The sequence below is a fragment of the Athene noctua genome, chromosome 25 (assembly GCF_965140245.1).
Source record: "Athene noctua chromosome 25, bAthNoc1.hap1.1, whole genome shotgun sequence".
Taxonomy (NCBI): Eukaryota; Metazoa; Chordata; class Aves; order Strigiformes; family Strigidae; genus Athene; species Athene noctua.
The window spans coordinates 7,833,101-7,845,456 of NC_134061.1; the positions used below are offsets into that span (position 1 = coordinate 7,833,101).

General features: G+C 45.2%; 2 protein-coding genes across 2 annotated transcripts; one reads left to right on the plus strand and one right to left on the minus strand.

The window, feature by feature from the left end:
- Positions 1-3,977: 3,977 nt before the first annotated feature.
- LOC141970131 (olfactory receptor 10A7-like) lies at positions 3,978-4,976 on the minus strand. The gene has a single exon (XM_074926505.1). It carries the CDS (start codon positions 4,926-4,928, stop codon positions 3,978-3,980), a length of 951 nt encoding a protein of 316 aa, XP_074782606.1. The 5' UTR covers positions 4,929-4,976.
- Positions 4,977-8,458: 3,482 nt separating this feature from the next.
- On the plus strand, positions 8,459-9,457 carry LOC141970130 (olfactory receptor 10A7-like). The gene has a single exon (XM_074926504.1). The coding sequence runs from the start codon at positions 8,507-8,509 to the stop codon at positions 9,455-9,457; it is 951 nt and encodes a 316-aa protein (XP_074782605.1). The 5' UTR covers positions 8,459-8,506.
- Positions 9,458-12,356: the final 2,899 nt, after the last annotated feature.

The window sequence follows — 12,356 nt, forward strand, 5'->3', positions numbered from 1 at the left end:
TTTTTGTTTCCTAATTAAAAAAAAAAAAAAGTGAAGAGTATTCTTTCTTCTGCATGTGTATTACTAGGCAATGCTTATTGTGAATTTAAATTACTTATCTTCTTTGCCATGCAGTAAATTTTGGTTTTGCCAATATAAACTTGAATTTTAAAAATGTGAGGAAAGAAAGAGGGATTCTTATGCTGACGTTGTTTGCTTCCTCAGACAAACCATCATAAAAGCACCATCTGTCCCTGTGGGTTCAAGACCATGAAGAGAACACCACAAGATTAAGAACATGGTTCAATAAGTGAAAGGACGCTCAAACAGAGGGTTTCAAAAAATATTGATGCAGTAACAAGATGAAAGGTTACAGACCTGCAAGGGAAAGGCAAACTACAGAACTGCAAAGGACACTTCCTTTGCATTACAAAGGTCAGGGAATTTAAGACACTCTGCAGCAGAACCAAAAACCAGAGCCCCTTCATGTCTGAAAAGGAGGGACACCACAACCCTCAAAAAAGAGGTACATGAAAACCCCCAAGAGAAGGAAGGGTAGAAGCTTGTCACCTCCAGCATTTCAGGAGAGCCTCCTCTTCTCTAGGTTGAACAACCCCAACTCTCTCAGCCTTTCTTCACAGGAGAGGTGTTTCACTCTTCAGATAATATTTGTAACCTTCCTCTGGACCCACTCTAAGAGGTCCATGTCTTCCTTGTACTGGAGACCTCAAATCTAGAAGCAGTAGTCCAGGTGGGGTCTCATGAGAGCAGAGTAGAAGGGGAGAAACACCTCCCTTGACCCGCTGGCCACATTTCTTTTGAAGCAGCCCAGGATATGCTTGGCTTTATGGGCTGTGAGTGCACATTGCCAGCTTATGTCCAATTTGTCATCCACTAGTATCCCTAAATCCTTCTCCACATGGCTTCTCTCAATCCACTCATCCCCAGGTTGTGATGATTCTGAGGAGTCATTGCCCTGACCCAGGTGCAGGACCTTGCACTTGGCCTTGTTGAACTTCATGAGGTTCACACAAACCCACTCCTCAATCCTGTCAAGGTCCCTCTGGATGGCATCCTTTTGCTCTAGCAAATCAGCTGCACCACTCAGCTTGGTGTCATCTGCAAACTCGATCAAGATGCACTCAACCCCACTGTCTGTGTCATTGATGAAGATATTAAATAGTATTGGTCCCAGTACAGACCCTTGAGGGACACCCCTTGCTGCTGGTTTCCACTTGGACATTGAGCCACTGACTGTAACTCTGGACACAGCCATCAAGCCAATACCTTATCCACCTAACAGTTAAATCCATGTCTCCAACTTAGTGGCAAGTATGTTGCTGGGGACTGTACCAAAGGCCTTACAGAAATCCAGGTAAATGACATCACTAGCACTTCCCTTTTCCACTGATGCAGTCACTCCATCATAGAAGGCCACTAGATCAGTCAAGCATGACTTGCCCTTAGTGAAGCTGTAAGAACCAACATAATTTTCTCATGTATTTCTGGGGTCTGAGCAGAACAAAACCAGATAAGTCAAAGAAAAAAAGAAAGGAATAAAAGTCAGCAGGTACCAACCCAACACCAGGGAATTGGACTTCACTCACCACCAAACATAAGGGCAGTTATAATTCTCCTCACTCTACTCATATGAGAAAGCGAAGCTTGCTTGCTTTTTCTCTCTCTTCCCCACCACACTTTCTCTCTCTGATGCTCTCAGAGACTTCTATCTTTAGTCAGTCACCCTTGCTGTCAGTTTCTTTAAACTGTACTTGGAAAAAATTCTGGATTCTAGGGGAGGAATTCCTGGGGAGATAGCTCTTATTTGATGAAACTGTGAGTTGCTAAATTGATGAAAGACTAAAGATATGATTCTTTGTTTCTAGTAGAAATTCTGGTATATTAGGAACTGCTGGCAAAGCACCAAATAACAAAATTATTGTACTTGAAAATACATGATCCTTCCTCCATTTAATTTTCTGTCAGGTAAGAGATGGAATGTACAACTGTCATGATCTCAGTGTGTGCATCATTATGAATTTGGACTATTTTATCTCAGCATCGTTAGTGGCTCAGAGGAGACCTTGGCAGTAAGCTCTGCACAGTGCATGCATGCTGGCCCGCAACAGGGACTGCAGCTCTGAACAAAAGCCTGTCCATACGCATATACCTGATGGCATGAAAACTCTTCCTGAGGCCTTCCACAAAGACATGAAAGATAAAACCTCAATTTTTTTTGTATTCCCATGAGAGTGTGAGACCCGTCTATAGCAGATACAGCTGAGCAAAAGGACTGGAGGGAACAGAATGCATTTACTTTGTAACTTTATTTAGAGAGAAAATAATAGGTGGCCACTAATATTCCTGAAAGTTTTTGGGCTTTAATGGCAGAGGGAAAAAAAAGAATCTATAAATGTATTTAACGTTATGGATGCTGGTGTCAGTGGGTGGGACTAGCAGGAGAAATGCACCTCCCTTACATTAAGGAGAGATTCCCATCCTATAGGTTGAGGTGCCTGCTCTGTAGGCATCTGCAAGCAAGCTGGGTTTCTGGGTTTCCACTGTCGGCAGAGGAGATCCAACTGACACCTCGGTGAAGACTGGAGGACCGTTTGTCTCACCGTGTGGTCAGCAGTGACTCACTTGTCAAGATGTCCCTGAGTCCATGGAGCCTCACACAACCAGCTGTCCCGTTAAGACCTCCGTGAGAAGCCACCTGCATGGGAGGCAGCACAAGTCCTGTTGGCTGGTGTCCGTTCGCAGGTGACAGAGGTCTGTGCAGCAGCCCAGGGTAAAAGTGTCTCACCCTGAAGCAGACAGCCACTTCTGGCCTCAGGGATCAGGCCCTACATGTGCCAGGTTCTCTTCGCTGAGCAGAGAGGGTCTCAGGAGACCATCCGGGCTGTGGGCATCTGCAACACAGAGTTGAACTTCACACAGGTGGAGCCTGAGCTTGGCAGCAGAGCTTGACTTTGTACCACAGTGAAACAATGCTCTTTCATCTTCCGGTTGCAGAAGCATTCGCTTTACCAGGAGAGGGACAGTGGAAATAGTAATTACAGGAGAAGCTGGAAAAACTGAAGTGGCATGTGAAAATCAGGATTATGGTGAATGATCTCACTGGTGACCTTCGGTATTGTGTTGACTTGGCTGGCTGCCAGATGCCCACCAAGCTGCTCTAGCACTCCCCTCCCTCAGCAGGAAGGGGGAGGAAATAAGGACAGGGAGATGACGCACCACATAGCGTCATGGGCCAAAGAGACTCCTCTTGGAAAATTAATTTAATTTATTGCCAATTAATAACAGACTAGGATACTGAGAAATAAAAACCAAAGCCAAAATCACTTTCCCAACACCTCTCTTCTTTCTAGGCTCAACTTCACTCCCGACTCCAAGATGCTTGTGGCTGCTGTTCTGTATGAAATGCTTAGTTCTTCCTGCAAACAGGGAATGAGCATTAGTTGCTCTTCCTCTCCTTTGCCTTCCCCACACCTTCAATAAAAAACAGGAGTCTCTTCAAGAAGTGAAGTGATTTCTTTGACACTTCCATCCAGTGGATTTCTTTTCTGATGGAAGGAATGGAAATCATAACAAGGGGAAGAAAGCCCAGTCAACACACCTATTCACTATCAGTTTGTGTATGCTTAGTCTGAAAAGGTGACTGTAAATGACTGTTTCTTAAGTGAGAGGGGCAGCTGAGCTCCTGCAATGAAAGTGACAGCTTCCTACCTGAGTACCTGCAGAAGAAGTAGGAAGTGGGGTGGGTTTTTTCTCGCTGTTTTAGAAGAAATGCCTGGTATATTTTTGTACTCCTAAGGAAGTAATGGAAATGGAAATTCTAAGTATTTTGCTTCTGAACCAAAGAATAAGGACAAAATACTCTCAGGTATCAAATATCCCTTTGTTCCTGGTGTTTCCAGTGAGCTGGTAAAACCTGTACAGCTACCAAAAATGGAATTAAGGTTTTTTGAACTACGTATTCACAGACAAGCAAAGATTTACTTCTTCATCAGCTCAGCCAGCATTCCAATTAGCACCTCTTTCACATCTTTATTCCTCAGGCTGTAAATCAGGGGGTTTAATATGGGAAATACGGTTGTGTAAACGAGAGATAAGACTTTCTTAGTGTCTTGTGAATTAGTGGATTTTGGTTGTAAATAAATTGAAGTCCCAATTCCAAAGTACAGTGCTACAACAGTAAGGTGTGAGGAACAGGTGGAGAAAGCCTTGTGTCTGCTCTCTGTAGAGGAAATCTTCAGGATGCTGGAGAGGATGCAGGCATAGGATACCAGGATGAGACAAAATGGTGCAAAGATGACCAGCACTGTGGCTGTAATGATCTGCTTTTCATACAAAGATGTGTCAGTGCAGGAGAGAATAATGAGGGGGGGAATATCACAGAAGAAGTAGTTAATCTTCTTGGGCCCACAGAATGGCAGTGTGAACACCCAAGCTGTCTGCACCACAGACACAAAAATACCACCCGAGAACGACAGCAGGACCAAGGAATGACAAACTCTGCTGTTCATGAGGACTGAATATCTCAGGGGGTTGCATATGGCCACGTAACGGTCATAAGCCATGGCTGTCAAAAGGTACCATTCTGTAGTTCCTAAGAAAACCACACAGTAGAGCTGAGTGGCACAGCCCGTGTAGGAAATGCTCCTGTCCTCTGACAGGAAGTTTACCAGCATCTTGGGGACAACGGTCGACGCTGTGGAAACATCCAGGAAGGACAAGACCCGGAGGAAGGAGTACATGGGCGTGTGGAGGGTGGGGTGCAGTGTGACCATGAAGATGAGAAGGTTCCCAATGATGGTGATGGTGTACATTAAGCAGAATGTGAAGAACAGCAAGTGCTGCAGTTCTGGGTGGTTGGACAGTCCAGAGAGGACAAATGCCGTCAGCAGGGTGCGGTTTCCTGGTTCTGGTCCCTCTGTTGGCTTCATCTGGGAGGAATCAAATGGACAGACTGTCAGAGGGGTAGTCGCTGCACCAAGATCAAGCTGCTTCAGCCAGTTACTGAAGCGAGGAGTCTCTTGGGAATCCCTGGAGAGCCACTGGATCAAAGGGTGCAACTCTAGAGCTGGCTTAGCTGGGCAAAGACAGCAATGGCTGCGTGTGCACATGATGTTAGTGCTCTCTAAGTGTCATAGTCTGGGATAGTGACCAAGCAAACAGTGATGAAGAGTCGGTATTAAAGGCTTGGCCCTATCATGGGTGTAGGGTTAATTGTGTTCCCCCCAAATGTCAGCTCTGTGGTCCCAACCAGTTCCACACGTGCTTTCCGCACTGAAGGGAAAGCCCCATTGACAACAAAAACACCCACAGTCCAAAAAAAAAAAAAAAAGCAAACACAAACCAAAGCAAAACGAAATACCCTTTGTCTATAGACAGGCAAAGGGAGAAGGAACAATTAGGGGGAAAGATGCCCGTAGAGAACACTAAGGAAGCGCAGAGGCTGGAGCTCAGTACTGTCTATCTGCTCCATCAGCCACGTTGCCTCATTACCTGATGATCGTTGCTGTCTGTGTGATGCAGAAAAGCCAAAAATGGAAAACGAGAACTTTTGACTGTGAAAATAAGGTAGAAGGCAAAAAAAGTGAAATGAAAGCAGTTGAAATGGGGAAGAAATAAAACTTTTGTACTCAATGACCAAATCTTTAAATTTCATGAAATTTGCTTCTCATCTGTAAAACAGAGCTTAACTAAATTTAAGTGAAACATAACTACGGAATAGATAATCAGAGCTTATTTTAGGTTGGTGCTAGGTAGACGTTTACATACAGTAATTACAGTCAAATCAGATTTTTGTTTCGTTATTTGCTTTTTCCCACTATAATTGACAGGAAATGGCCAGTAATGGCATGGATTTTCTAATTTTACTTTTATGAAAGGAAGGAGGCAAAGAAGGAAGAAAGGGGAAAAAAGAGGGGGAAAAAGGGAAGGGGGCGAAAGATTCAAAGTTAACGTCAGTTAACAACTGAAGATTTAAATGTGAGTCGCTAGATCTGAATGAAACCTCGGGTACAAGTGACAGCACTGCCCCCACATTCATCCAGTCCAATTAGACAAAGGCCGTAGGCTGGATCAGGCTAATGCTGCCCTTTGAATCACACACCCCTTGAGGTTTTCAGCTATTTTTCAGACCTTTTTCATTAACAACTGATCATCAGATGGCTGAGGATGCACAATTCATAGTGTTAGACATGTAAGACATGATGTGCCTAAGTCTGAAGGAGTCACTCCGGTCCCACTTTACAGACACTGGAGGGAAAGGTGCCGTTCCAAACAGCATTTCATCTGCTACTCTAAGTATATAATTGGCTTGTTACCTCCCATTGCCCACAGAGGGAGCAGTCAGCCTGAAGAACCAGTTATGACATTTCTAAAATCAGCTGAAATCAATCCCACCCATAGGGGAAATAGGGATTTCAAGAGACTCTACTTAAACCTGGAGTAAGTCGTTTCTCTAGCTGAACTGTGCTCTTCTTGGAAAAAAAGAAAAAAAAAGAAAAAAAGAAAAAAAAGAAAAAGATGCATCAAGGTCTTTAACTTTTCAGTTGCACCCAATACAACTATTTTGAAAGAACTTCGGCAAAATCCTTTTCTTCTTCTTCTCTGTGAGGCAAGTCTTTGGCAACCGACATTGATGGTGTCTGTGTGAGGGATAAGTAAATTCTGCTTATGGTGCTTTGGAGAAAACATGCCTGGCATTCCATGGATACATCATGTGCTAATGTCACAGGTTATTCAAGCTGTGGCAGGAGGGCATCTGCATTTGAAATGCAATTTAAAATCTGCAGTGTAAGCTGACCGTTGGAGTCATCGATCACCCAACACTGCCCCTACGTAAGAAAAGAGAGGAAATTCTTCTAGTGAGGTTTGCATGGTCCGTTCTGGAGGCACTGGATGGCAGAGCTGCTGAAGGTAGGACACTTACTTCAGAATGCGTATTGTGAATAGATAAAGCAAATCCAAGGAAGAACTAAGACCAACACTGAAAGGTCCTCAGAGCCACTGAACAAGAACTACACCGAGTGAGAGCTGTTTCTGAGAGGTGTTCTGCATTAGGGAATAAAATGCTAACCTGTCAGTAAAACAATGACTGCTCTGCATTTTACTGACTTTAATTAACAGCTAATGACCAAAGCAACAGTCCAAAACTTTCACAAGGGATCAGAGGGAGGAATTAGATTCTTCTTCAGCCCAGTGGATCTAGCAGGTTAAGAAAACTAGTGTGAATGTGTGCCATGACAAACTGCAGGGAATTTTAACGTCATTCTCTACTCTGTTATGCACAGGTTATGTTGAGGGATCTCTCAACATTTGGACCTTCAGGTAACAGAGTGCTCTGTCATTTCTACGTGAATGCAAACAGTCAAAAAATACTAGAGACATTTAAATGCCTGGGAAGGTTAATGGTCTCTTTATTGTGCTTGTAAGTCAAAATCATCGGTGGTTTACAGTTCCACAGTTTTAATTTTCACGTTCATATCAGAAAAACCCACAGACAAAAAGGGGGTTTGTGTGAGTTAAGTTATAGCAGAAAGATAAATTAGATGGAGCCAGTGCGAGGAGTGAGTGAATCATGACAGGGCTGTATGCAGCGCTCTTGCTTTCCTGATGGGACCTTCTCTGTGTGCTGTCATCTGTTGACCAGGTCCATGTGTGTACAGTGGAAAGCTGCTTCCCCCCTCTGCCCCCATATACGGACACATTTCTGCTGCCAAAATGCATTCTGTGCCCTGAGATTTACTGGTGTAGCCCAGTGGTTGGTTGCCCCTTTGGCAAGAGATGACAAGAATTAATGACCACTTTCTCCTCTGTGGCAGGCTAATTTCTTCTCTCTTTCTGTGCAGCAGTTTCCCCTTCTGGGCAGTGAGAAAAGACAAAGCTCCCACGGCCGGCACAGCGCTGCGGGAATATCCTATCAGCATCACACAGACAGCAACGATCATCAGGTAATGAGGCAACGTGGCTGATGGAGCAGATAGACAGTACAGAGCTCCAGCCTCTGCGCTTCCTTAGTGTTCTCTACGGGCATCTTTCCCCCTAATTATTCCTTCTCCCTTTGCCTGTCTATAGACAAAGGGTATTTTGTTTTGCTTTGGTTTGTGTTTGCTTTTTTTTTTTTTTTTTGGACTGTGGGTGTTTTTGTTGTCAACGGGGCTTTGCCTTCAGTGCGGAAAGCACGTGTGGAACTGGTTGGGACCACAGAGCTGACATTTGGGGGGAACACAATTAACCCTACACCCATGATGGGGCCAAGCCTTTAATACCGACTCTTCATCACTGTTTGCTTGGTCACTATCCCAGACTATGACACTTAGAGAGCACTAACATCATGTGCACACGCAGCCATTGCTGTCTTTGCCCAGCTAAGCCAGCTCTAGAGTTGCACCCTTTGATCCAGTGGCTCTCCAGGGATTCCCAAGAGACTCCTCGCTTCAGTAACTGGCTGAAGCAGCTTGATCTTGGTGCAGCGACTACCCCTCTGACAGTCTGTCCATTTGATTCCTCCCAGATGAAGCCAACAGAGGGACCAGAACCAGGAAACCGCACCCTGCTGACGGCGTTTGTCCTCTCTGGACTGTCCAACCACCCAGAACTGCAGCACTTGCTGTTCTTCACATTCTGCTTAATGTACACCATCACCATCATTGGGAACCTTCTCATCTTCATGGTCACACTGCACCCCACCCTCCACACGCCCATGTACTCCTTCCTCCGGGTCTTGTCCTTCCTGGATGTTTCCACAGCGTCGACCGTTGTCCCCAAGATGCTGGTAAACTTCCTGTCAGAGGACAGGAGCATTTCCTACACGGGCTGTGCCACTCAGCTCTACTGTGTGGTTTTCTTAGGAACTACAGAATGGTACCTTTTGACAGCCATGGCTTATGACCGTTACGTGGCCATATGCAACCCCCTGAGATATTCAGTCCTCATGAACAGCAGAGTTTGTCATTCCTTGGTCCTGCTGTCGTTCTCGGGTGGTATTTTTGTGTCTGTGGTGCAGACAGCTTGGGTGTTCACACTGCCATTCTGTGGGCCCAAGAAGATTAACTACTTCTTCTGTGATATTCCCCCCCTCATTATTCTCTCCTGCACTGACACATCTTTGTATGAAAAGCAGATCATTACAGCCACAGTGCTGGTCATCTTTGCACCATTTTGTCTCATCCTGGTATCCTATGCGTGCATCTTCTCCAGCATCCTGAAGATTTCCTCTACAGAGAGCAGACACAAGGCTTTCTCCACCTGTTCCTCACACCTTACTGTTGTAGCATTGTACTGTGGAAGTGGGGCTTTCATTTACTTACAGCCCAAAGCCAGTTATTCTCAGGAGGTTATGGTATTTCTGCCTCTCGTATACACAGCCATAACTCCTATGTTAAACCCCCTGATTTACAGCCTGAGGAATAAAGATGTGAAAGAGGTGCTAATTGGAATGCTGGCTGAGCTGATGAAGAAGTAAATCTTTGCTTGTCTGTGAATACGTAGTTCAAAAACCTTAATTCCATTTTTGGTAGCTGTACAGGTTTTACCAGCTCACTGGAAACACCAGGAACAAAGGGATATTTGATACCTGAGAGTATTTTGTCCTTATTCTTTGGTTCAGAAGCAAAATATTTAGAATTTCCATTGCCATTACTTCCTTAGGAGTACAAAAATATACCAGGCATTTCTTCTAAAACAGCGAGAAAAAACCCACCCCACTTCCTACTTCTTCTGCAGGTACTCAGGTAGGAAGCTGTCACTTTCATTGCAGGAGCTCAGCTGCCCCTCTCACTTAAGAAACAGTCATTTACAGTCACCTTTTCAGACTAAGCATACACAAACTGATAGTGAATAGGTGTGTTGACTGGGCTTTCTTCCCCTTGTTATGATTTCCATTCCTTCCATCAGAAAAGAAATCCACTGGATGGAAGTGTCAAAGAAATCACTTCACTTCTTGAAGAGACTCCTGTTTTTTATTGAAGGTGTGGGGAAGGCAAAGGAGAGGAAGAGCAACTAATGCTCATTCCCTGTTTGCAGGAAGAACTAAGCATTTCATACAGAACAGCAGCCACAAGCATCTTGGAGTCGGGAGTGAAGTTGAGCCTAGAAAGAAGAGAGGTGTTGGGAAAGTGATTTTGGCTTTGGTTTTTATTTCTCAGTATCCTAGTCTGTTATTAATTGGCAATAAATTAAATTAATTTTCCAAGAGGAGTCTCTTTGGCCCATGACGCTATGTGGTGCGTCATCTCCCTGTCCTTATTTCCTCCCCCTTCCTGCTGAGGGAGGGGAGTGCTAGAGCAGCTTGGTGGGCATCTGGCAGCCAGCCAAGTCAACACAATACCGAAGGTCACCAGTGAGATCATTCACCATAATCCTGATTTTCACATGCCACTTCAGTTTTTCCAGCTTCTCCTGTAATTACTATTTCCACTGTCCCTCTCCTGGTAAAGCGAATGCTTCTGCAACCGGAAGATGAAAGAGCATTGTTTCACTGTGGTACAAAGTCAAGCTCTGCTGCCAAGCTCAGGCTCCACCTGTGTGAAGTTCAACTCTGTGTTGCAGATGCCCACAGCCCGGATGGTCTCCTGAGACCCTCTCTGCTCAGCGAAGAGAACCTGGCACATGTAGGGCCTGATCCCTGAGGCCAGAAGTGGCTGTCTGCTTCAGGGTGAGACACTTTTACCCTGGGCTGCTGCACAGACCTCTGTCACCTGCGAACGGACACCAGCCAACAGGACTTGTGCTGCCTCCCATGCAGGTGGCTTCTCACGGAGGTCTTAACGGGACAGCTGGTTGTGTGAGGCTCCATGGACTCAGGGACATCTTGACAAGTGAGTCACTGCTGACCACACGGTGAGACAAACGGTCCTCCAGTCTTCACCGAGGTGTCAGTTGGATCTCCTCTGCCGACAGTGGAAACCCAGAAACCCAGCTTGCTTGCAGATGCCTACAGAGCAGGCACCTCAACCTATAGGATGGGAATCTCTCCTTAATGTAAGGGAGGTGCATTTCTCCTGCTAGTCCCACCCACTGACACCAGCATCCATAACGTTAAATACATTTATAGATTCTTTTCTTTCCTCCTGCCATTAAACCCCAAAGGCTTTCAGGAATATTAGTGGCCACCTATTATTTTCTCTCTAAATAAAGTTACAAAGTAAATGCATTCTGTTCCCTCCAGTCCTTTTGCTCAGCTGTATCTATGCTACAGACGGGTCTCTCACTCTCATGGGAATACGGCATACCTCTGTGAGAATGCTAAACTGTGTACCTTTCCATTGGAGCAGATTGTGGTTGTTCCAACAAGGCCATCTAGGGAAATTACAAAACACCTTACCACTCTTTGGGCTTTGGAATGACCACGTACCAACTCAAATACTGGCATTGGGAGGAATATCAGTGCAGCTGTTGAAAAATCCACTCTTTTCGTTGGGATTCAATAAACTCCATTAAATTAAATAAAATCCGTGTATTCAGATGGACCACTTCTGTGCTTGAAGATTTCCCTTGAATGTTTGTGAGCTCTCTTGAGCTCTTTTGCCCTTTACAGCAGCTCCATAGGAATCCCACCAACTATTTCCCAAGAATCCACAATGGCAGGATGGGAAGCTGACAGCATCCCGGGCTCTTATCAGCAGGAGTGCAAACAAGAAAGCTGGTGAAGTAATTAGTCCCCTTTACACTGTACTCACCTGACCACATCTGGAATACTGCATCCAGTTTTCCACCAGAGAAGGAAAATGTTGATGCGCTGGACTGAGGCCAGCGGCGTGCCAAGAAGGTGTTTGGGGCTGGAGGACATAGCCTACGGTATGAATCTTTCCCACGCGTTTCCAACTGGCCACTGCCCACCTGTGGAACTGTTGCTCCTTCACGTGACACGAAGCCTCCTCCACCTTGTCCATGTCTGTCTTTCCCAAACAGCCTTCATGTGGCATAAAGTCAGTCAAATAAGAGCTCAGTTACTCCAGTGACATCACAGTTGTGCATTGCCTTGCAGAGCTCTGACCAGCTTCTCTTTGTGCATAGCCACTTGCGGAGAGCCCAGTTTTATGCTCTTTCGTTTTTCCTGAGGGCTCTCCCACTCTCATTAACCTTCTTCATGGATTTACCAGACTGTCCTTCATTCCTTTCCTCACCTGTAGGCTGTCACCCCCAACCTCCAGTGCACCTTGTTTCAAGCTTTGCCTCATCAGCCCGACTTCTTGACAGATTTCTCATTACACTTCCTTATGCTCCTGGACAAGTGAGGGGGTCACACATGGTGTGTGGGGTTTCTTATTTTTATGTTTCAGGCTGAGAAACTGAGATATATCTGTGTAGTACGAAACTGGTGAAAAACCTGGGCTCACTTAACAGACGGAAATCAGATAGTA